Source organism: Ovis aries, chromosome 4, assembly GCF_016772045.2.
Source record: "Ovis aries strain OAR_USU_Benz2616 breed Rambouillet chromosome 4, ARS-UI_Ramb_v3.0, whole genome shotgun sequence".
NCBI lineage: Eukaryota > Metazoa > Chordata > Mammalia > Artiodactyla > Bovidae > Ovis > Ovis aries.
Window position 1 is genome coordinate 47560790 of NC_056057.1, and position 26082 is coordinate 47586871.

A 26082-nucleotide genomic window follows, 5' to 3' on the forward strand; every position below is an offset into this window, starting at 1 on the left:
TACACCAAACCTACCAGACACCCCCACCAGATTCCCAGATTCTCTGAGAGCCTCCCTTCAGCACAGTTTCCTCACTGAAAAAAAAGCAGATGCAGCGGGGATTTTCCTGCTTCACAAAAGAATTGTGAAGTTTAGTGATGTCAAGTCTCATAGAACACCTTAATTCACAAGAAAAAAGGTGCTTTGGAATGCTGTGCAACGCATGGGGCATTGGGCGGCGGCGAGGGGATGGGGGGTGTGGAGGGTGACGGGGGCTGCTTGATAGAGTATAGCCTTAAGAGCAGCCAGCCCTGAATTGGAATCACTACCCACTGAACCTGCACGACTGCTTACTAATTAGGTCATTCTGGGTAAGAGACTAAATTTGGACTTACTATCCTCATGTATAAATGGAGGATTAATAATACTCGCCTTCACAGATGTCATGGAAATGGACTAAGATGGCAGCTGTCATACAGTAAACAGTCTCAGTCCCTCTGCCTGATAGCCCTCCAGTTATTTAGGGACTAATGGTGTGTGTTCTATGTAGGTTTTTCCAGTCCCTTCTCTCTTCCTATTCTCCTATCTTTTGCAATTTCAGTATATATTAATGAAAACCAAGCTGGAACAGTGAGAAAACTTTGAAATGGAATGAAACTTACAGAAATCAGCATTGTCCTTTGTTATTTTCCGCTCCAGTTAAGGAGCTTGGCACAGAAGATAAACGTGAACATTTGTGAGTTTAACTGCAGCAGCAAACTGTCATAGGCCTTTCATGATGGAAAATCTAAAATTGGTTGCATTGTCCATCATCCTATGGGGTGATATTGGTGCTCATGGTGTTGCATTCTCTACTGAACAACAACAACAACAACAAAAAAAAAACAGGTAGCTGCAAAGGACCAAATTTTGCTCCCAGCTACTCAATGACTCTGATTCATAGGGCTTGAGTACATATATCTGAGGAGAGAATAATTTTCTTCATAACCAATGTTCATTCTGTCCAAATGTGTCACAGAGTAATACTTCTGTAAAGCATATTTAACCCAGAAAATTGAGTCCTAAAGCATTTCTTTTACTCTGTCATTTCTCACTTAGAATACTTTTCATCTACCTCAAAAAGCTCTTTCCCTGTCATAGCTCACCACCTTATCTTAGGAGCTTTCTGTTCAGTATTTCTACTTGATACAAAGGTCAGACCAGATGGTGAGAATAACTAAATCCTCAGGAGGACTTTCCTGTCTCTGGATTCAGTCTGGGCTGAACCACAAACTCCTTCTGAATCCTCATCTCTCTCTCATTCTCTCTCTTTCTCTCCTGTATCTCCCAGATGCCCTTGGACAACTCCAGTGCTTTTGTTATTTGACCTTAAATATTTTGTAGCATCATTTGCTTCCTAAATTACATGTCTGGGCCTAGTAGACGTCAGTGGGGTCTGGCTGCTCAGGAGGGATCAAGATGGCAAGTCCAGGTGACAGAAAGATGTGGCAGTTGCCATTGTCCAGTAGAGACAAACTCTTGCATGAAGAAAGGGGACAGAAGGAAGACTTAGGGCCAAAAGCTAGCCGACAGGCTCCCAAGGTAACAATGATTAGTTAATCAACATGCATGTGCACAATCCATCCAGCATGACCCGCTCAGGTCTGGATGCTGAGAAGGCAGCTTCAGTTACATGATGGTTTGGGTGGGTCGTGCCCACTGAATTCCTTTAATAGATCTCCATACTGCTGAGATGTCTGTACATCTCCCCAGATGTTCCCAAACCACTAAAGGCCATCGTAGCCTTGGAGAGGTAGGGATACTTTTTATTTTGATGCAGGTGGAAGACAGTTATCAGCCAGATTTGTATGCATTGAACAAGTATTAGTTCTAATTCTCTGGCATTTTCTTTTTGCCATTCATTCACCCCTTGCATTCTCTTCACTTGTGTGTGTTCCTTTGTGAATTTTCTGTAACAGTTAGCAGTGTTGTCTCTGGAGTCAGATGTCCTGCGTTCAAATCTTGACCTTTCCATTTACTATCTGTGTGGCCATGGGTGATATATTTAACTGTAAGGACCTCAGTTTACTGATCCTCACATTATAATGGAAATGAGAATAGTGCCTGTCTGATTGATTTATTGTGATGAAATGAATGAGTGCTCATAAAGACCCTATGATCAGATACAGAGTAAGCACTCATTGAGTATTATTCGGTCAACCAACATTTGCTGTGTGTTTTGCTGGTAAGAGTGAGCTTTAGATTTGCTCTTCAGGGTGCTTCCCACTTTGCATCTAGGCAGCCAATATCCACAACCTAGGAAATTCACTGTAGGCACAAATAGCACCAACAAGAAAGCTGAGATGAGCTATGATCCTCAAACAACTGTCGCTTGTTCACCCATTCATTTCAGTCAGTAAACACCTACTGAGCACCTACTATGTATCAGCACAATTCTAGAAGATGGAGATAAAGTAGCGAACAAGGTAGACAAAAATCCCACTTCTCTTACAGTTTGTTTTCTACTGGAGAGAGACAGACTTTAAATTTAAGAAGCAAGAAGATGTCAGAGTGAAACGTGCTACATAGAGAATTTAAACTAGGTTGTTTTTGTTGACTCTCTGCATGTCTGACTCTCTGCAACCCCGTGGACTGCAGCACAGCAGGCTTCCCTGTCCTTCACTATTTCCCAGAGTTTGCTCAAACTCATGTCCATCAAGTCAGTGATGCCATCCAACCATCTTGTCCTCCGTCATCCCCTTCTCCTCCTGCCTTCAGTCTTTCCCAGCATCAGGGTCTTTTCCAATGAATCAGCTCTTCACTTTAGGTGGCCAAAGTATTGGAGATTTAACTTCAGCATCAGTCCTTCCAGTGAATATTCAGAACTGACTTCCTTTAGGATTGACTGGTTTGATCTCCTTGATGTCCAAAGGACTCTTAAGAGTCTTCTCCAGTACCACAGTTTGAAGGCATCAGTTCTTCAGCTGCATCAGTTCTTCGGTGCTTAGCCTTTTTTATTGTCCAGCTCTCACCTTTGTACATGACTCCTGGAAAACCCATAGCTTTGACTATACAGACCTTTGTTCGCAAAGTAATGTCTCTGCTTTTTAATATGCTGTCTAGGTTTGTCAGAGCTTTACTTCCAAAGAGGAAGTGTCTTTTAATTTCATGGCTGCAGTCACCATCTGCAGTGATTTTGGAGCCCAAGAAATTTAAGTCTGTCACTGTTTCCATTGTCTCCCGATCTATTTGCCATGAAGTGATGGGTCTGGATGCCATGACCTTTCTTTTTTTGAATGTTGAATTTTAAGCCAGCTTTTTCGCTCTTCTCTTTAACCTTCCTCAAAAGGCTCTTTAGTTCCTCTTTGCTTTCTGCCATAAGGGTGATATCATCTGCATACCTGAGATTATTGATATTTCTCCCGGCGATCTTGATTCCAGTTTGTGATTCATCCAGCCCAGCATTTCACATGATGTACTCTGCATATAAGTTAAATAAGTAGGGTGACAATATACAGCCTTGACATACTCCTTTCCCAATTTTGAACAAGCCGTAATGGGAGCTATTTTGTGTGTTCAGTCACTCAGTCATGTCCAGCTCTTTGCGACCCCATGGACTGTGGCCTGACAGGCTCCTCTGTCCATGGGATTTTCCAGGCAAGAATACTGGAGTGGATTGCCATTTCCTTTCCCAGGGAATGGGAGCTATTTGATGACTGTAAACTGAGAGTGATATAATCTGACTTAAACTTTTAAAGGTACACCCTGACTGTCTTTTAAACTAGGTGATAAGTGGTAAAGGATCTGCCCGCCAATGCAGGAGACACAGGAGATGTGAATTGGCAACCGATTCGTTTTCTTACCTGGAAAATTCCATTCCATGGGCAGAGGAAACTGGCAAGCTACAGTACAAAGGGCTGCAGAGTCAGACACAACTCAATGACTGCATACACTCACAGTATGGTAGACAGCAACCAAGCAGCTCCCCTGGGCTGGTCGTTCAGGAAGAGCCTTTGAGGATGTGACATTTAAGTCAAAATCTGAAGAGACCCAACAACAGTCGTGAGAAAGACTTCAAGGCAGTGAGAGGAGCAAGGTCAAAGATCCAAAGATGGGAATGAGAAGCAGAAAGGTCAGCTTGGACAGTACTTTGTGAGAGGGAGAGTGATGTGAAATAAAGCCTTAAGGTAAGCAAGGGCCAGATCCAAAGGTTTTATAAGCCAGGGAAAGGAGTTTGGATTTTATTCCGGGTATGATGGGAGCCACTGGGTGACTGTAAACTGGGAGTGGCATAATCTGACTTAAATTTTTAAAGGTGCATCCTGGCTGTCCTATGCCTCTCTTTACTGTCGCTGTGCATGGCTGGCCCTCTTCGCTGAAATAATTCTTGTCTTTGAGAGAAGATAACCCCTACAGCCACACAGGAAGAAGTACTCAGCAGACCAAGAGGCTATCACATTCTGAAAAGCCAATGGTTCTTTCATCATTTATGCTTTCAGGAGGTGACAAAATGAAAGCAAGTTTTGAACTGTGGTGTTGGAGAAGACTTTTGAGAGTCCCTTGGACTGAAAGGAGATCAAACCGGTCAATCCTAAAGGAAATCAGTCCTGAACATTCATTGGAAGGACTGTTGCTGAAGCTCCAATACTTTGGCCACCTGATGCGAAGAACTGAGTCCTTGGAAAAGACCCTGATGCTGGGAAAGACTGAAGGCAGGAGGAGAAGGGGATGACAGGAAGATGAGACGGTTGCATGGGATCACCAACTCGATGGACATGAGTTTGAGCAAGCTCTAGGAGTTGGTGATAGACAGGGAAGCCTGGTGTGCTGCAGTCCATGGGGTGGCAAAGAGTCAGACACGACTGAGCGACTGAACTGACTGACTGAAAGCAGGAAGTTGACTACCCTGAGAATTAAAAACAAGAAAGCTAGTATCAGGGCTGTAGTGAGCATGAAGATCAGATTCTGCCTTCCTGCACCTTGTTTTTCATTAGTTCACTGTGTAGTCACAGTTATTCCAGTATTCTGGAAAGAACTGAAGGTTTACCCCTGCTGACCAGTGATGAACCAGGTTGACCTTTGCAGTGTTCCCCAAACTGGATCCCAAGAACTTGGCCATCATAGATTGTGAGTCTGCATGGAGACCCTCCTAGGAGTGATGTCTCATAGAATGTCAGTGTACTTCTGAGGACAAATCAAAATTGTACTCAGTGTGGTGTCTGGATTCTGGAGCTAATGCAAAGTGTCTGGGAAAAAAACACACAACCCAGTGATAGTAAGATAAGCATCTTTCCTAATATTTCATGGTGATAAAGATTTCTCTTCCTTTTGGGAACTATCAATATGTATACAATGAACACTGGGCAGGGAATCAGGAATACCAAGGGATTATGTTTAAAGTTTGACAAAATACTCTGACTCTGAACCTTAGTCTGCTCATCTCTGAAGAAAGGAACTTGAACTGGCTCCATCTTGGATCATTCTCAGCTCTCACATCTAATTGTCCATATACCATCATCTTGATTTCCAGAAGCCCACATTTGTGAGATGGCAAGACTTAAGGCAGGGACATCTGGTCTGCCACACAGCTGATTGGCCCACACAGGGATTAAACCTATACCTTTGTCTTCTTTACCACCATTTCATATCAGTTGAACCAGGCATCTCTGCCCTGAAGTGTACAGATCAAGTGAGTTTATCTTCCTTACTAAACTATATACTCTTTAATAATACTGTAGTCACTAAATTTTACTGAATGTTGACTATGTAAGGTATATTATTCAATTCCCATAATAACCCCATTTGTAAACACTACTATTATCTCCAATTGAATGCAAGAAACTGAACCTTGGGGAAAAAAGTTAATTAATTTACCTGAGATCACGGCTAGAGCATACCAGCTTTAAATCCAGGCTGACTTTAAAACCTACACAGAAATTTAGCTGACACACTGCAGCATCATCCCTTGTTTATTACTTAATCATATTCACAATATACATGTCAAGATGTTTGACAGAGATTATTAGATGCTCAGTAGGTGATTGTTGAATGAATAAATGTTTAATGCTCTGCTGACTTCCCTTCGGTTATCACTCACACTGCTTTGGAGAAGCACTATAACCTTGCTCACCAGAAAGCTTCACTCACTCTACTTATGTTATGCAGAATGTTCCATGAGACTGTCCGTATAACTGGAACCACCCATATGACCATTAATTTTATGATCAACTTTACTGGGCTAAGAGATGCCCAGATTGCTGGTAAGACGTCATTTCTGGGTGTGTCTGTGAGGATATTTCCAGAACAGAGTAGACTGAGTTAAAAAAGATTACCCTCACCAGTGTGAGTGGGCATCATCCAATCTGTTGAAAGTCTGAATAGAACACAAAGTTGGAGGAAGGGCAGATTTTCTCTCTTGCTTTAGATGGAATGTCCATCTCTTCCTGCATCGTTAGCATGCCTGATTCTCAGCCTTCAGACCTAGACTGGGACTTAACACCATCAGCTCCCCTGGTTCTCGGGCGTTTGGACTTGGACTGAATTACACGACTGGGTTTCCTGGTTCTCCAGGCTGCAGACAGCAGATCATGGGACTCCTCAGCTTCCATAATTACATGAATCAGTTCTTATCATCAGTTACGCCATGTATCTATCTCCCATTGGTTTGGCTTTTCTAGAGAACTCTAATACAACCTATATAAAGACTTACATACTTGATTTACATAAATTTTCCTTGATATTCTCTGATTAGGCATGTCTCCCCAACTAGTTTAACCATTTCGGGGAGCAGTGGTTCCCAACTAGAAGGATGGAATGAGGAGAAGCATGAGAACCACTTGATGAATTTTTTCAAACTACAGAAGTTCCAAGTGCAGCACCTCCTCTCCCCCAACAAATCCTCATCCTAGATGGGTAGGAGAGGAAATGTCTAAGTTGATACAAGTTTCCAGGTATTTCTGATACGTTTCACCAAACACTTCCACCATCCCCACCTCTGCATACACACATCTCCGTTTAGAGAAAGTCAGTTCTATCTTTTCATTTAAATAAAGGCTGATCTTCTTAGAATTGAAATTAAATGATGAGGCTTTATGTGGCTGACTTGAACATAAAGACATCCAGACTTCAACTATACTGCTTAGTAAAAATAAATAATTATCCTCAACACTTTTACAGGTGGGTTTTCATGGAAGATGGAGTTACATACTTACATACTTATGTTTCATTGTGTCTTTTTCAGAATTAGACTTCGATCACATAGTACACAGCTTACACTAAAGTTTTATGAGAGCTTAAGAAATGTAGAGCAGGACTGCCCCATAGAACAATAATGGAAATGTTTTCTGTCTGCTCTGTCCAGTGCAGTATCCTAGACTAGACACATGTGGCTTCTGAGCATTTGGAACGTAGCTAGAGAGACTGAGGAACTAAATTTTTAATTGTTTTTATTTTAATTAAGTTAAATATAAATAGCATCCTGTATCTAGCCATTTGTTGCTGTTGTTCAGTCCCTAAGCCGTGTCTGACTCTTTGCGACCCCGTGGACTGCAGCATGCCAGGCTTCCCTGTCCTTCACTATCTCCCAGAGTTTGCTCAAGTTCAAGTCCTCTGAGTTGGTGCTGCTGTCTAACCATCTCACCCTCTGTCACTTCCTTCTCCTTTTGCCTTCAATCTTTCCCAGCTTCAGAGTCTTTTCCAATGAACTGGCTCTTCACATCAAGTGGCTGAAGTATTGGAGCTTCAATATCAGTCTTTCTGATGAATACTCAGGCTGATTTCCTTTAGAATTGACTGGTTTGATCTCCTTGCAGTCCATATTGGAATGTGCAAGTACAGTAGAAAGAAACATCCTTCCTTTTTTTTTTTAAGCCAAAATAATGTAGAGCTAGGACACATTCCATTTCTATAAAATCCAAAGCAAAAACAACAATACTGTAAAAACCTAGAAGAAACTCTACCATGCTAACATTTCCACTGGGAAATGAATTCTTAACAAAAAAAGAAATTTCTGACCCAGGATAGACAAATGGAGATAGGAAGCAAAGAGGCATTCCCAAGGGGAGCTCCCTGGCAAATTCCAAGTTGTCTATGAGACATGGAGCATAGAAAGATTGTCAAGGAAAGAGAAATTCCCCCTCAGCAGAAAATCTAAATGTGTTTTTAGCCACCTGTCACCCCGGAGGGAGGACAGGATGGCAATGTTAAATTGGTAAGGTTGTAAAACAAGGAATTTAACTACTGTACAAGGTCAGCTGAGGTGTTTAAATGCATTTTAACCAATGCAACTTCATTGCTGAAATCCAGACAGAGACTGATGCTTCCTAGATGGCAGATTCGAAACCTGCATCTGTTTCACCTTAGAAAACCAGCATTTCCATTAAAAATTCCATTCCACAAAAATAGAACATGCTGAATTTTCATCTAAATCAAATATTAGGAAAATCAGAAAATGACCCCAGATTCAGAAAGAGAGAGAGAGAGTGAAGAGAAAACAGGAATACAGGACACACAGGCTCCATTGCAAAAATGTGAGCCAGAAAAAAAAATTCATTCTGTACAAAAGAAGTAGCTACCAAAGGAACAAAGATGGGAGGGATGTAAACAGAAGTTTACTCACGGGCCAGACAGGAGAGCAGTGGTGAGTTCTAAGCTAGGACAGTATGTCTCAAATCAGATTTCAGACACGTATGCTTGCAGAGAGATGGGGGTCTTGGAGTTTAATGTGGACGTTTAGGTTTTCTGCTTTTGTTTTACCGATTATAAAGATAAAAATTGTCTTTTTTCAGTGAGACTTCTCAGTTGAAAATCTTATTAAAAAAATGAGACTTCAGCTTTCTTATGTAACTGTTTCTCAAGTGCTGATTAAGAAAATTTACCATAGGTCCTATAGAATTATTTTCCTTTAAAGAAGTCCATAGTTTATTCAAATTCGGGGCTCAGTGGCCTAGTGGCAGACCACACAAACCCTTTGATTTGTATTTTGTTGGAGGAGTTAAAGCAGTTTTCTAACTTTGCCCTTAGCTTGCTTGCTGCTGCTGCTGCTAACTCGCTTCAGTCATGTCTGACTCCTCGCAACCCCAGGGACTGCAGTCTACCAGGCTCCTCCGTCCATGGGATTTTCCAGGCAAGAGTACTGGAGTGGTTTGCCATTGCCTTCTCCATAGCATGCTTGTGAAGAGGTTAAATCTTCCCAAACTCAGAAGGCAAGCTGGACATAATATTCCTATTATATTCCCTGATGGATATCTTTGTACTTTTCTATTGCAAATGGGAAGCAGTGTGGTGGGTGGGGTGGTTCTGGATCACTAGTCAGGGGCTCTGCCTCTCACCCTGACTCTCCCAATTGGCTTTGACTTGTCCTCTCTGAGCTTTTGTTTCCTCATCTGAAAAATGAAGCAGGGGACTGGATAATTAATGACCAAGGTCACATCCAGCCTAGATTTCCTTGATACTCACAATAAATTGCAGCGTCGTCTCATATGTCTTCTATGAAAGGCCTCTCAGCTGAAATGCTAGGGCTCCCTTTCACTTCTGATCTTTTCATTGTTATATTCTACCACAGAGCACCAAAGGCTCAGGAGGTGATGCATCTGAAGGGAAAAAAAAATCAGTCAATACTCAGCCTTCCATCTATTATCTGCTACCACCTAGGAAGTGGGAAATTAAACTATAGAACCCAAACTCCAAGGACTCAGTGTAAATCACCCAGATATAAAAGAAATACTCAGAGGGACATTTGGGCTGGTTTCTGTAAAGTTTCCAGTGAATGGGACAGATATTCATTCAAGTGTGAGTAAATCAAATGGAAACACAAAAACTGAGTCTGCTTTTATGTTTTGAGTACTATAGATATTAAAATCGCTTCATGAGTGGACTCTCAGCCTGCTGGTTGATCTTCCACTCTGCCAGTGACACACATTTAGGGAGCTCTCAGAACAAAGGTGCCGCATAGGAGCAGTGGCAGTATACAAGGCCTGTCTGCCTCTCGAGCAAAGAGAAGAGCATGCTGGCCACACATGGACCTGGGACCACCAAGCTGCTGCTGCCTTTTGGTAGAGGTGACGCAATCCCTTTTCTCTAAGAAGCCCTCTCCCACTCTTACGGAGGATGCACATAAAGTATGCCCCACTGCCTCAGCCATGATTGCAATATCATACCTGCCGTCTGTGGGGTCATTCTTAGAGTTCAGAGGGATCCAGAAGAGGTTTCCCTTGAGATCTGTGCAGCCAAGCCACAGCACAGAGCATCAAAAGACTCTAAAGATTACTCTGGCATCAGCTCCTCAGCCAGCAATAGAACCCATTTTTTTGACCTTTTCTTACGTTGGCTACCCACTAAAACTTAGCCTGGAAACTTATACCTGGAAATACCTGTCGTACCTTGGGAGGCAAGCACTGGGCTGTGGGATCCAGAGCAGGATTTAGAAGTCCCTGCAGTCCCTTCCCTAAACTTCACCCCATGTAGAATGACAACGCCACAGCTGTCCTTCCTGCACCGAGGACTCCAGCCTTCCAGATGTGGTCCCATGGTCTGATGGGATCACTGTTCCTCTGAGATTCATGGCATTGCTTGATCCATTAGCAAGAAAAATGTGACTGCCTCTCTCTCTTCTGTTAAAATAACACCCTTCTGGTCAGCATGGAGTGAAAGCCCGCCAAGGCAAAAGAGAGACTTATTTCAACTGGTTCCTTTTGAAATCATCGTGTAGTCCCCATTCCAGTTATAGTGAAAGTGAAGTTGCTCAGTCGTGTCCGACTCTCTGCGACCCCGTGGACTGTAACCCACCAGGCTCCTCTGTCCATGGGATTCTCCAGAAGCCAAGAATACTGGAGTGGGTTGCCATTTCCTTCTCCAGGGGATCTTCCCAACCCAGGGATCGAACCCAAGTCTCCCACACTGCAGGCAGACGCTTTACCATCTGAGCCACCAGGGAAATTTGGCTAATTGCTTAGTAATTCTATTTAAATGACTCCATTGCTGCAAGTATCAATCCATTAGACCTGCTTTTTCTGGTTAGAAATCCCTCTGCTCCCCTAAATATTCACTTCCTCATTCTCCGTTTGTAATTTTGCCAGAGCAACTTTCCGTGTGACATAAGAAGCATCCCTTCAAAGAGGTGTTGGGCACATCAGGGTCTCTCTGTGTGTTCCGGAGCCCAGGCTCTGTATTCTTTGTCCTTGAAGCAGTACCTGTGATTGGGAAAGATCTAAGAGTGTGTATTTAAGAAGCTAGCTTCCCTGCCAGGCAAATAAAACTGCAGTCACCAGCAACCCTGACACATCCCTGCAGTGGGGGTCTGCTGTGCTTGACAGAGTGAGAGAGGCTGCCTGAGAAAGAACCCAGGCCCAGCCTTTAGGAGCCTACAGCCCAACTGGCAGCTGGGGTTATATTTACACCAAAGAATACCAGTGGAGCAGAGGCCTTCTCAGAGCACAGCAGTCTGTGGTTGGACACACATACACACACCACACACACACAGAGACACACACACAGTGCATGGTGGGAGAATGCACTCCTGTGGAAGCTGAGAACCATGGTGGGATCTGTGTTCCAGGGGTGAGTATGCTTCCTGCCCAGGAAGCCTATGACCCACCCTTTCTGGCAAAGGTCAGTTAAGCCAGGGTACTGAACAGTCCCTGGCATCTTCCTTGTCATTCTTCCCTTCTGTGTTTGAGCAGCTGAAGACTTCAATGTTGCTTTTAATTTTTCATTAGAAATGATATTTCTAGTGCCGAATGTTCCAGCTTTAAAGAATCACATTGCTTCCTCCAAATGGTCACATCCCATTGAATGCCAACACAATCCTTCCTGCCTTTGAAAGTGAGAAAGGGCGTGAGGGAACTGAGAGTAACAGGGGAGAGGCCTCCAGCTTCCACCCTGGAGACTTTCTCAGACCAGTGATGAATAAGAAGTGACATAGTCAGGTAACTACCAGACAAGAGAAGTCAGGAGAGGGTGAAACGGAAAGCAGAAGATGCGAGGTGTCAGAGGGGAAGGAATCAGGTGTCCCTGGGTCAGAAGGACAGGATAGCCATTACTCTGGGTTCATGGAATGCCACCTGTTGTTTTTTTTTTAATTTTTATTTCATAGTGGAGTATAGTTGATTGAGAATGTTGTGTTAAATAAGATGGTCCTAAAAAAAACAAGGTTGTGTTTCAAGTGTACAGCAGAGTGATTCAGTTATACATATACATGTATCTATGACCAACCTAGATAGCATATTCAAAAGCAGAGACATTTCTTTGCCGACTAAAGTCTGTCTAGTCAAGGCTATGGTTTTTCCAGTGGTCATGTATGGATGTGAGAGTTGGACTGTGAAGAAGGCTGAGCGCCGAAGAATTGATGCTTTTGAACTGTGGTGTTGGAGAAGACTCTTGAGAGTCCCTTGGACTGCAAGGAGATCCAACCAGTCCATTCTGAAGGAGATCAGCCCTGGGATTTCTTTGGAAGGAATGATGCTAAAGCTGAAACTCCAGTACTTTGGCCACCTCATGCGAAGAGTTGACTCATTGGAAAAGACTCTAATGCTGGGAGGGATTGGGGGCAGGAGGAGAAGGGGACAACAGAGGATGAGATGGCTGTGATGGCATGACTGACTCGATGGATGTGAGTCTGAGTGAACTCCAGGAGTTGGTGATGGACAGGGAGGCCTGGCGTGCTGCGATTCATGGGGTCATAAAGAGTCGGACACAACTAAGCAACTGAACTGAACTGATTCTTTTTCTTTTCCCATTTAGGTTATTACAGGATATTGACTAGAGTTCCCTGTGCTATATAATAGGCCCTTGTTGGTTATCTATTTTATTTTACTTTTAAATTAGTTAATTTGTTTTTGGTTGCGCTGGATCTTCCTTGCTCCACATGGACTGTCTCCAACTGTGGCAAGCAAAGGCTGCTCTCTAGCTGTGGTGCGTGGACTTCTCATTGCAGTGGCCTCTCGTTGCAGAGCTCAGGCTCTGGGGCACACGGGCGTCAGTGGTTGCGGTGCACGGGCTCAATAGTTATGACTCATGGACTCTAGAGCTCAGTAGTTGTGCATGGGCTTAGCTGGCTCACACCATGTGGAATCTTCCCAGACTAGGGATTGAACATATACCCCCTACATTGGCAGGTGGATTCTTAACCACTAGACCACCCAGGAAGTCCTGTCTGTTTTAAATATAGCAATGTGTACATGGTCAATCCCAAACTCTCAGTCTAACCCTCCCCCCTACCCATCCCCCACTGATAATCATAAGTTTGTTCTCTAAGTCTGTGAATCTGTTTCTATTTTGTAAATTTGTTTGTATCATTTGTTTAAGATTCTGCATGTAAGTGATATCATATGATACTTGTCTTTCACTGTCTGATGTCACCTAGTATGATAATCTCCAGGTCCTCTGTGTTGCTGAAGATGGCATTATTTCATTCCTTTTAATGGCTGAGTAGTATTCCACTATATACGTGCACCATATCTTCTTTACCCATTTTATCTGTCAGTAGATGTTTAGGTTGCTTCGTGTCTTGCCTACTGTAAACAGCACCACTGTGAACGTAAGAGTGCATGTATCCTTTTAAACCATGTTTTGCTCCAGATATATACCCAGGAGTGGGATTGCAGGATCATATGGCAGCTCTGTTTTTAGTTTTTGAAGGAACCTCCCTGTTGTCTCCATAGTGGCTCTTACCAGTTTACATTCCCAGCAACAGTGCAGAAGGCCTCCCTCTTCTCCATGCCCCCGCCAGCATTTGTTGTTTGGAGACTTTTTGATGATGGCCATTCTGACTAGTGTGAGGCGATACCTCATTGTAGTTCTGATTTGCATTTCTCGCATCTTTTCACGTGCCTCATGGCCATCTGCCATGGTTTTAAATAAGACCTGTCTCTGTAAGCAGATGCAGCACTAGGCGATGGCGGTGGAGGAGGGAATTCGCTGTGGAGGCAGGTAAAGAACTAGCAGGACACTAGTTCTGTCCACTCAGGGACACAGTGTCATCAGTGAAGGCAGTGTGGTCCTCCTCAGAGCACGCCACTTGCAGGTTCCTTTCAGGCTAAGGCCTCATACTTTCCTTGACCACAGTATCCTGCCAGTGAGGTCAAAGTGGACAGAAGAGATCTGGAAAAGAACAGAAGAGAGATGTGTGTCCTTCTGTGTGACCTGGTGCTCAGGGCCCACCCCTGTCCTCGCACTGGTCGCTGGTGTTGTGAGGCACGGGGCAGAAACAAGGTTCAGTTCAGTTCAGTTGCTCAGTCGTGTCCGACTCTCTGCGACCCCACGAATCGCAGCACGCCAGGCCTCCCTGTGCATCACCATCTCCCGGAGTTCACTCAGGCTCACGTCCATCGAGTCCGTGATGCCATCCAGCCATCTCATCCTCTGTCGTCCCCTCCTCCTCCTGCCCCCAGTCCCTCCCGGCATCAGGGTCTTTTCAAGCATGTGCGATGCCAGCAGCCTGAAGACCACCGCCTGGAGATGTGTACGTAGCCTGGGGTTGTCCAACGTGAACCAGGCCTCAGGGCTCTAATCCGTCTGTGTGTGTGCTGTTAATTTTTATTTATCTTTCTTAAAAAGCAACTCTGAATTGCTTTGGCATTTGAGACAATGCCCTCAAAGAATTATAATACCATACAAACTATTGCTCAACCTGTGCGTTTCTAACTTTGTCTCTTTTTTTCTCCTAAATGTTTTCTATTTCTTTAATTGTTTTTCTTATTGAGCATCTGAAATTCTTACTGAGTCATTAGCTTTCTGTAAAGTTTTAATCATCTAATCTGGGTGGTATTGCCTGAGGAAGCCAAAGATCAAAATAACAACAGTGATAACTAATACTTAAATGATGCTTAGCATTGAATAGAGCTGTTTAGGTATTTCACATGTGTTAATTTATTCCATCCTTACCACAGTCTTATGAGGTAAGTGTCACTATTAGACCCATTTTACAGATGAGGAAACTGAGGCATGGAGTCACACAGCTGCAAGTGGCAAAACCAAGATATGAAACTAAACTCAGGCTCTCAGAACTGTGTTTCTCACCACTATGAATCGTCACATGCGTCTCTCTTCACACTGGGAATGGAATGGCCAGGAATGACACTGTTATTTTTAACCTTTAAAAATAAAAGTGCGAGCTCTTAATTTATTGTACCTTTAACCATTCTGTTTTTCCCTCCTAAACGCTCAGATGATGGAAATGCTTAAAGCGCACTAAGGTAGTGTGAGACTACGCCATGTAAGTGTGAGCATGGCTGCCGTGGGTCCGGCTGTGTTTCGCGCGCTTCTGCCTACCATCCCCGCATGCTTCCTCCGCTGTTCTGATTCCCGCTTCCGCCGCTTGGCAGTGGGGCCGCATGAACCATCACTTTTAAGCCATAGAGCTCCTGTCTTTGTTCCTGATTCCGTATTTGTATTTCTCTCCCACAATCCCCAGAGAACTGCCGCTGTCAGCCTGGCACCTCCCTGGGAAGGAGCTGGGGACGCCTGGGGAAAGCGTTTGGTTATTGTTCTCTGACAATGAGCCCTCATATTGTCAGCTTTTAGGATTCTGGGCGTGCGTCCACATTCTCAAGGCAGCATTCTACTCCACCGAGTGAAAACGTGCGTAGGCTCCTCACGCAGGCAGTGGTCACCAGCGCCTCTTTGCTGTGCGGTGTTCTTCTGGGGCCACCAGCCTAAACAGATAATTGCTCTGTGAGTCTTCGCAGGTGTGAATGCCATGTGAAAATAAATACCATGCAACAGGGTTAAAATGAGCTATGGAGAAAAGTGGAAATCTCCTCATTCGTTTCTTGTTTTCTCTGTACCTGTGTATATGGTGGACACATATACATGTATCGAACAAACGTGATTATGAACGAGAAAGGAGAATGGTGCTTAAGCCGCATATGGATTATATTGGCCTCTCGCTGTACACACACGCATTCCCTTTTGGTGTTCCTTGAGTCTACATAAACCGTATTTCCACTTTGAGTGAACTCAATGTGATAAACTAGATTGACCAAATAAGTAAGTTGGGGAGAAGGAATCTGCGCCTGACACAGAGTCCTGACTTCCTGTACAGCCTCCCCACCTGACTGTGACTTCAGGGATGGAACTTCCTGTTCTCAGTCTCCCTGAAGTTTCAAATGTGTGTTGAAAGGGAATTGGGTAGAAGGAAACTTTATAAGTTACTTGTCATGGTGACAAGAATTGGAAATTGCAGGGACTTTCATGAGATGTGACTAAGCCCTTATTCCCCCTGCAGTGTTGGGACCCCTACCCATCATTTAGACACACAAAGAATTGTGGAGCTTAAGGGTCCTTTAGAGATGAATGCTTCACTCCAGAACCCTTAATTCACAGATGACTGTGGGAAAGCAACCTGGCCAAATGGGGCAGAGCCTGTATTGCAACTCAGTTCTCTTTTCATCAAAGCACCTATTAATGTGCTGCCCCCAGCTGATTTCTCTTTGGGAGAGAACCTGTACACAACCAGGAAATGAATGAAGTGAAGGAGTCACTTTGATTTCATCCCAAGAAAGGACCCTAGGTCCCAATCCTGGCTCTGCCACTACATGTCTGGATGAGCTTGGGAGAGTTACACTGCCTCTCTGGACCTTGGGCTCCTCATCTATAAAATGACTTTGACAACAGCCAGTTTCAAAAAAGTAAATGATAAGTTTGCTTCTAACTCAGCTGTTTCCATGCAGCTTCCTCCCAGCAGTATTTATTTCTCACTGTAGGATTATGGAGAAAGTTATAGTTGGGCTATGTGCAAAGAGACAGCCCAGAGGAGCAAAAGCCCTGTGAGTCTCTGCTGTTAAGTGAGGAATGATGGGGGCAGGAGGGACAAGATGCAGGAGAAAGGCAAATAGCCTGCCCTCCCCACACAGACCTACCACATCATAGGTGGACGTGGCTGACCCCAGGTTTAGTCATCCCAGTTATGCTGATTTCTGTAGTCTGAGGTTATCTAGCTGGTATCCACTTCTTTCCAAGACAGCGGTGACTAGAGCTCTGGAACTTAAGGACACTCAGTAGCTGAATTAAGTCACATTCTCTCCTTTTAGTGTATTGCTTAATGAACTAATGGGCCCAGGGAAGTCACTGAGGCTGTCCGAACATAATCTGAAAGCCACCTAAGGCAAGTGTAGAGACCCACGTGTGCAAACTTCCAGAAGAGTTTTCAGATACACTCCTTGTTTATGTAAAATTAGAAATACAGAGATTAACCAAATGTGCTGTGTCATGTTAATAGATTTCTTTTTCCATGGTAAATCCAAGGCATTTTATGATGAATCTTTTTTAAAAAGCAAAGGATCATCACTGATTTAACATTTGGCCCATTTTGGTTTCCATAGATCCAGTCTGGATTAACACGCAATTATTTCCAAGATAGTGTATCAGGTCTGCAGCCGTCTTCCCTGTATCTGATGCTGATTTTGAGTTGGGTGGGAAGAACAGGACAAGGAGGTGGAAATACAGAAGTGGATAACTTCCAGTGCATGTCTTAGGTTCTCAATGCTGCTGGACAAAATGGAGAACTGCAAAGAGCTGTGACCTTGAAAAGCACTACCGGGACAGAATTTCAGCTCCAGCATTTTGGTGGAGTAGGGGCTTTGTAGGCAGCAAACCTGGCTGGAAGGGTTGCTCTAAAGGACTCTTAAAGCTACATTTGCACGGCACTTCACATAAGGTTGAAAAATGCCAGTAGACTTTGTCAATGGGAGGGGGCAGCTTTTGGAAATTCAGGCCTGTGTTTCAGGCCTCTTCCAGCTTCTTCCCGGCCCCTTCGGGATAATCATTGTCCTGCTGAGCCCTCTAGTGGCCATACTGGTAACTACAGGAGACTGTGGTGGGAGGGGAGAACGTCAGACCCTGTGGACAGCCCCAAAACACAGCCAGGCACGACTTTGGTGCTCCGTGGAGGCCTGTTGGCGTGGGAACATGCCCAGATGGCTACTACTATGGTGATGATGATTTTGCCTTCATGTCTGCCTCTGGTTATCCCAGCTTAGTTCTGGGATCTGCGGGACCCTTCAAGACTTGCCCTAAGACAATACCGTAACCCCACCTGAAACCAAACTGAGTTCCCAAGAGCCTGAAGGGCATCTGACCGGCACATGTACCGACCCACGTTTGTCCCCCGGGGTCCCAGTGTTGACCCACCTGGCTTGAGGGTCAGGAGACCCTGTACTGGTTCCCCAGACATTCAGCTCCAAAAGGGGCAGAACACCAGCCCGCCACCGCCTCCCACACTTCCTCAGGGCTTCCCGGGAGCAGTAAGTAGGTTACACCTGACTGACACAAGGCTAAATTGTTTTTAATTGTTCTAACCCAGTGGTTTCCAAAGTGTGGTCCCCAGACCAGCAGTGTCAGCATCACCCAGAAACTTGATAGAAATGCAGATGCTCAGGCCCCACCCTGGACCTACTGAATCAGAAACTCTGTGAGAGGGGTCCAGCCACCTGTATCTTTCAGGCTTCCAGGTGACAGTGAGACTTGCCCTGGTTTGAGGTCCCCCGCTAAAAGTAGTGATTCACAAACATCAGTATATAAGTGATGGCAAACTCTCAGCTTATTTAAATGTGGATGCTGACCCCCTCACCCACAGGGATTTAGTAGTTCTGTGGTGAGGATGCAGAAAGATGATTCATAAGCCATCATTCTGTATAATTCTGATGGGAGAGATCCACACACCACCGTGTTGAGGAAGTCTGTTCTAAAAAGAGCAGGGCCAGCTTCACCAGCACAGGTTAGCTTCCTCCCTTAAATAGTGTTCTCGTATTTCCCCGGTCGTGAGAAAAACCTCGGTAACCCTATCAGATACTCCGGGTCTTTGACGGAGTTCTCCCTTGGCAGGTGAGGTGTTGCTGCAGCTGTGAGGAAGATCTCGGTGGGGCCTGTATCATAGTACAACATGAGCCCTCCCTCTGGAAAGAGACACTAGTTACTGAGGGAACAGCAGGAGCAGGAGGCCTGCAGATCCTTGCGGGTCTGGATCTCTGGGTGCTGTGTCAGATTCGACCAAGAAGCTGTGTGCCATCTTGGCTGTGAGCCCATCAGATAGCAAGTTGCCCTTTTCTTTTCCTTCTTGAACAATTCAAGATTTAGTGGTACTTTCTCAGTGAGGCCCAAGACTTTGGTTCATGTTAATACTGTTAGGAGGAAAGAATTTTCAAGACTTGAGGTTATGAGTGCAGTTGGCTTCTAGGCACCTGCATTGATCACTCTAGAGAATAGAGTTCATTTGTTGTGAAGATTCTTGTGAATGAAAAGTCCCAGGTCTTCTCATCACAGCTCTGGGCCCTATTGGGAGATCCAGAGGGGGGCGGAATTGGCCAGTGTTCTTCTATCCCATTGAACATTCCCATTTAAACACACACTGCCCCCCACCCCGCTTCTCTGCCAAGCACCCACACCTTCATGGGGTGCTAATTCACTGGGCTGTGCTCTGAGAAGACTCTTAAGCACATTTCAGGACCCCTAAGCACTCACAGTTTCAAGAATCTGACAAGGACAGAGCGAGAGATGTACTGACATTTCTTGTCTCCACCCAGGATTCTCAGTCCTTGTCGAGAGGCTTGTGTGCACGAGTGTGTCTGCTTGGGGCAGCATCTTTACCAGGTCAAGCCTCTAGTCTTTCAAACCACGTGGGTAGAGCAGGCAAAAATGCTCGCTCCCTTTCTTCCTTCCCTCCTCCTCCTTTCCTCCCTTCCTTTGTTGACACTTTCTTTCCATCTTCTTCCCTCACCCATTTCCTCCTGCTTCCTTTCCTGTGTTTTCTGTGCTTCTGTGAATTTCTCCAGCTTTTTCTCCCCTCTCCTCTTCTTGTTGGGCCTCCCATAGTCCTGAAAAGCAGCTCCTCCACCCCACCCCAGGGGCCCCAAGAGCCTCACCAGGATTAACTGCTGAAACCACAGGCATCCTGCCAGGCAGGGAATGTCACCTTAATTTACTGTAAAGCATAATTAAAAGACAGATCTCCCGTCTCCCCTCGCTCAGACAGAGGGAGACAGCAGGGAAGCAAGGAAGGGAAGAGCAGCAAAGGAAAATTCAAAAAGAAGCCACAAACAGTGTCGAATTTTAAACTCTGTGTTCAGAAGGAGTGCAACCCACACTGTCCCCAGCCCTGGGGTCTGGTAAAAGCACCAGGCTTAAGTCGGCAGGAAGCAAGAGGAAGAAGAAAAGGGGAAAATGCTGCAAACAGGGCAGTAGTAAAGAGAAGAGAAAGCTTTTGTCCAGAGAATAATTCTGCTCTTCCCAGGGCTGTCCCTGGGTCAGGAAGGACCCCATTTGCTAGTTGGGATGGGTGGAGCCGGCCTCGCAGGTGGGTAGCGCCGAGCCTCCTCTTGCTTCCTTGTTCTTGCTTCTGTACCTGGGGCACTATGAGTGCACGACCAGTGCAGTCCCACAGGGTCCCAGGCTCAGAAGGGCCCCATGCTTGGGGCTTAATGCTCTGCAGCCCCATCTTGAAACCGGGTCCTGCTGCAGCATGTCTGGTGGACAGTGGATAGGAGGCCGCGACTCAGTGAGAGAAGAACCTGTTGCCCGCCCTGACCCATTACCTAGTGCAGAGGTCGCAGTACCCGGGGTGGGGGGGGGGGGGGTCCACCCATCTGCTGAGGGCTGGCGATTCCCACCCGTGTATCCCATGATGGGAAGGGGAGAACCCCAAGGCCTTCCCCAAGCCAGGGAACAGTGTGACCATCAGCTAGCGAGAGAGGGAACAGCCATCAGGCATGAGAAGCATGCAGGACAGGGCTCCTGTGTGCCAGTGAGGCTCTGAAGTGTCCCCAAGCCAGAGGCCCAACCCAGCCACTCTCTGGAGCCCACTCTGTGCCTGGGGAACCCTCTCTTCCTTCCCACTCTTCCTGAATCTGTCTGTATTTACTTTTTCTGGCCAGCTTAAGGTACCCCCCAGGGACAAAATTTATTTGTGTGATTTAAGTGATTGCACAAATAAGTAAAATGCTCTGACATTTGCATTTAAAACTAGCGTTGCACGATGTAAAAACACGTGGTAAAATTCATGCTGTTTAAATTTTTAATTTTTATTTACTCAGAGGGACATTAAATTGGAAGTAAAAAGCACCATGGCCAGTGGTGGTTGCTCAACAATGGGAATGTATTTAATACAGCTGAACTGTATTGCTTAAGATGTACATGGAGAAAAAAAAAAAAAAGATGTACATGGAATGTGTAAATGTAAAAAAAAAAAAGGTTAAGTGGCAAATTTTATGTTACACGTCTATTACCAATAAGCAAAAAGAAAGAGTGGAAATTAACATGAAGAGGCAAGAGAGAGCAACCACAGGAAAAAAAAATGAAACAACTTTGTATTTTAATATCTTGAATGGCACTTTTTTCTGCTTTTTGAACGATTTTCATCTAACACTGAGCCTGCAAATGGTGCAGCTCACAGTCCCTCCTGACTCGCACATGATCACTTAGAGCTTACACAGTGTTACAGAGCAGATTCTAATCCTGGCGGCAGCGGACAGGGAGGTCCCAATCTATGACTAAAAGCAATTTCAGCCTTTGTCAACATTCATCTACAGGCGGAAAAAAAGGAGGAAATATAAAAATGAAAAAAACAGAGATTCTTGCATTTAGATGAGCACCCATCACATTCCTAGGTAACCTCAGATAAGCGCAGGGCAGTGTGAGAGTTCTGGGGTGAGATCAGTTCATTAACTGATGAGAAAATGTCTTCAAAAAGCTTCTCACACGTAACACAGATTCCTCTGTACTTCCAGTATATGGCAAATGATTTAGGTCATTTATCAGCCTCCTGTCTGAAGTCTGGTGCCTCAAAGATAATAAGATTATAACACCTCACCACTTTGGTATGATATAAGGAAATAAAACATATTTCAGTGCAGAAAATATCTCTGGAGTACCATTTGTCTAAGTAAAATCTGTGGTGCTACATTTTAAACAAGACTTTTTTAAAGAATGTAGTAGCATCGTGATCCTTACAGGTTAAGAAAATTTTGGCTAAACTGAGGCCTGCTATGTTTACAAATTCATCCTAATTACTCTCTGTGGACCAGTAACTATCCACCCAAACACAGCTTTCTCTGCATTCCCATGAACTCTGGTAAGCTCTTTAGGCAGTCATGGGAAGCTTAATATGTATTTCCTGTGAAATCATACCATTCTCCTTGATCAGCTTATCCCAGCTTTGCAAATTTAAAAAATTTCATTCCTGGCATCAACAGCCTGTTAAATTAGTTCTGATTAATAATTGAATCTTAAGACCAGTTCAAGGCAACATCTACAACAAGAGATTAGTGGGGAAGGCAGAGTGGTACCTTGTAGCACCATGTGGTAATAAAACAGACTGGTGACCTCAACTGGAGGTGAAAGGTAGTAGCCAGACTCTGGCAAAGTGTAATTCCTTAGACAAACCATAGAAATACACAGACATGTCTCCCCTACAGACTGATGAGCCTAGCATTTATTTCCTAGTAATATACATATATTGCTGATCTAGACGCATCCTTCCTGGACTTGGAGTGTGACTGCAGGTCATAAACCCTCTTGGATTTTGAATTATTTATAATGGCATTGCAGAGTATTTCTTCCTTTAATTCTGAAGTGGAAAATTCAATCATCCTGAAATGTCAGACCGAGGAACAGATAGACTTCTAGCTTAACAATCGAAAGAATAGCCCTTCTGGAGGTTTTCCAGCCAGACGATGTCCACACAACTCTAGATCTTTGTAGCAAACCCTTTAAGCATGTCCGTGCTTGTACCACCCAACTCCTAGGGCTCAAGTTCTGAGCCCCAGAATTTGCCTGGCTCAGACCTTCCCAACCCAATACATGACTGAAGGGGATTTCATTTCTTTCACTCTTTCACTCACTGAAGAAAGAAAGCAACCGAAAGGTAAAAGAACATCAGCACAAATCACATTAAGTAACCCCTGGAGTTTCTCAGAGGAGGCCTTTAGGCTGCCCTAAAGTATTGTGTCAGAACCACTGGGGGAACTGGTTTAAAATCCTATGGCCTGCGTTCTGCCCAGATCTACCAATTCTGATTCTTTGGGCATTTCTTAGTTAACTAGGAGACTTCCCTGGTGGCTCAGATGGTAAAGCGTCTGCCTGCAATGTGGGAGACCCAGTTTCGATCACTGGGTCGCGAAGATCCCCTGGAGAAGGAAATGGCAATCCACTTCAGTATTCTTGCCTGGAGAATCCCATGGATGGAGGAGCCTGGCAGACTACAGTCCATGGGGTCGCAAAGAATTGATCACAGCTGAGCAACTCACTGTAGTTTCCGGAAGTCAAGGGCAGGTTTCTTTCAACATTCGTCCTCTCAGTAAGCACCAACTGAGGAAGTACTGTGACTTGGGCGTGGTGCCGGCTTCTGTGAGTTAACAGATCCTCATGCCTTCTCTCTGAACAGGGACATCCTGCAGGTTTGGTGTACTTAGGAAAACCTCAGGGTGCAAGCCAGGATTGAGAAGTCAGTCTTTAGGAGGATCAGAGAAAAATGTAACCATGATAATGGCTAAAAGACTCCCACTCCCTTACATTGTTGTGATTTGCCATATGCCAGAGGCTTTGCCTGTATTCTCTCATTTCTTAAAAAATCATCTGTGAAGTAGGCACAAGTATATTGTCCTACTTTACAGATGAAGGTAGCTCAGTGGAGCTGTCTGACGAGTCGACAGTTGAACATGGATTCACTCTCAACAGTCTACTTCCAGAACACAGGCTCTTCTTCACCACTACTCCAACCATCGTGGTTGTTTTCCTTTTCCTAATAACGCAGAAACTAGGAGGTGATGCTGTGAAGCGTGTACCACCATGTGGCCCCCCAGTTTCTATTCCAATGGTGATTTGGTGTGTATTAAACCCATGAAGCACCAGCGCATGCCAGGCTCTGGGGATACAAAATGAATCATCGTTTGTCAAGAAGTTCCCAGTTACCAAAATGTTGAATCATATAGAAAGGCCAGAGTTAAAACTCAGAACCCCCAACTTCCTTGAGCAGCTTTGAGCCCATTGAGCTGCGTGGCTTGCCTTCCTAAAATTCTCTCAGGGGACAGAGCTTCCAGCTCCCTTGCATTAGTGTGATGTCAGAATAATTGCCAGTTTAGCTGTTCTTACTCAAGCAAAACTGCTCCTGGGGGCAGTAAATTTGGAACTGAAGCCTCTTTGTTATGCAAAAAGATAAATGTAAGATAAATGTAATTTTTACATCTTTCAGTGTGTTAAAGTCCATCATTTTCCTTCCTCCTGAATACTGATAAAAATTTACTTGGCTCCCAAAACTGGCCCCCTCATTGTCATCCCTAAAAACAAAGAGCAAAGCTATGCCTGGGAACAGCAGGGAGATTTTCTGACTGAAGGGTCTGCAGGAAAGAAATGGTGCATGTGGTTTGCAATCATTACTGTGTAGCAGCTTCTGTGGCAGTTAAAGTCTACTTAAAATAAGTTGGCAAATTCTAGCCATGTCCCAGCCTGCTGTGAAGACTGAATACAAACCAGGCTATCTCACTGTCAATAGGAAAACCATGAAAGTATCTTAGAGACCCTTTAAACTGGCCCTGAAAATAAGCATTGCAGATGTTTTTCACCCCAAACCACCCTAACCAATCTGTAAGACTTTTTCTCACCCCTCTTACATTAACGTGTTCCTGTGGGGGCTTCCTGGGGGCAAAGCAGCCCTCGGGGCTCAAGTCCCTGACCTGGGGCAGGCTCTTACAGCAAACTACAATTCACAAGCCTCCCACCCACCCCTCACAATTTGGTTCCTGAAAGCAAAGCTGCATCTAGAGACCTCTCCTCCTAAACTTAACTGTAGACAGAGAGCATGTCTTGCCCTGCCCTCCTCAGACCTTGTCAGCACCCAAAGCTTCTTCCCCCACATTGAGAACCCCGCATGCAGGATCACCACCAACACCCCATCTGCTTTCCCCACCTCTGTTCCTAGGTAGCCAAGCATTGCTGGAGAAAGACCCAAGACAAACCACCCCTGAGCACTCATCCATCTCCCATGGGGACCTCCTTCATCTGCTCCCTATTGGTCCTTCACATTTTCCTTCCTGAAATGACTCCAAACTGCTTCCCCTTTGCTCAGGTTCAAAATACACCTCCACCCTCGGTGGACCCAACCAGCCCTTCTGCTGGCATGATGCTCATCCAATAACAACCTCAGATCCCCTCCTGTCCATCTCAGATCTTTACTGGCACACTTTTTATCCCCTCACCCCTGAATCCATCCTATTTCTATCCCAGAGATTCCTCTTCCTCCTGAGTTCTTTTTCTTTCAACTCCCTATTCTCTCTCCCCTGCCCCAGCCCCTGGGAACCACCATTCTACTCTTTGCCTCTATGATTTTGATGACTGTAAGCTGTGTGGAATGTCATATTGCTGAATAACAGTATATGGATCCAAAAGATTTTGACAGGTTGGCTCTAACAGCATGAAATTCAACAGAGGTCAATATAAGGACCTGACCATGGTTCTCACCATTCAACCACACAGTCAGAGAGGTCCTAAGTCAAGAGCTATATGGAGGAAAACCACGGGGATTTAGTTAAATGGCAGGGCCGCTGGGCAACAATACTGTGAGGGAAAAAAAGCTGATGGAATCTCAGGCTGTAAAAGATAAAATGTCTAGAGCGAGGAAGGGAGTGTCCCCCATTTAACAGTATTTGAACCAGGTCTGCAGTACTGATTTCAGCGGTAGACACCACATTTAAAGCAAGCCTAGAGAACACTCCTTGAGCGTTCAGAAAGAACTGAAATGATCAAAGTACCTGAGACAGGTCCTCTGGCCGTGTCCTAAGGGCTCTCCAGAGGAAGAAAGACCTTCTAGGGAGGTGATTAGGGGAAGTTTCCAAGTCCAGTGGATATGGAGATGAAAATTCCAGCTTCCTCTCTTCACATCTCTTCCATCACCAAGATCTTTGATGATCTTCACCTGCCCAGAACTAAACTCACCATATAGCACATTAAAGTTGAAAAGCCAACATTCATTCTTGTAGTCACAGAAAAAGAAAGTATTCAGCGATCTAAGGAAAGTTTAAAGTTTGGAAAACTTGGAATACAGGACAACTTTGTTGTGGCCCTGTGTATGGGGTACCCACTACAAATCAATCAATGGCAAACGTCATTCTTAACTGTGAAACTCTGGAAGTCCTCCCTTTA

At 44.8% G+C, this 26082-nt stretch overlaps 1 protein-coding gene and 1 long non-coding RNA gene across 4 annotated transcripts in view; one reads left to right on the forward strand and one right to left on the reverse strand.

The window, feature by feature from the left end:
- The window catches only part of LHFPL3 (LHFPL tetraspan subfamily member 3), a 601760-nt gene that overhangs the window by 542494 nt on the left and 33184 nt on the right, over positions 1-26082 (forward strand). Inside the window, exon 3 of one of the 2 annotated variants that reach the window (XM_060414675.1) lies at positions 15122-15169. The exons of the other annotated variant lie outside the window; for it this stretch is intronic. Within the exon in view, the coding sequence (XP_060270658.1) occupies positions 15122-15138 (17 nt within the window). The 3' untranslated portion in view covers positions 15139-15169. The remainder of the gene's footprint in view (positions 1-15121; positions 15170-26082) is intronic. 2 annotated transcript variants of the gene reach the window in all.
- LOC132659683 (uncharacterized) lies at positions 1733-24663 on the reverse strand. 2 transcript variants are annotated; one of them, XR_009600400.1, is made up of 3 exons: positions 15226-24663; positions 9415-14055; positions 1733-3969 (listed from the first exon to the last, which is right to left on the reverse strand). It is a non-coding gene; the product is annotated as an uncharacterized LOC132659683 (long non-coding RNA). The 2 variants fall into 2 exon arrangements; XR_009600399.1 differs by having other exon boundaries at positions 3827-3969; positions 9415-9548; positions 13627-24663.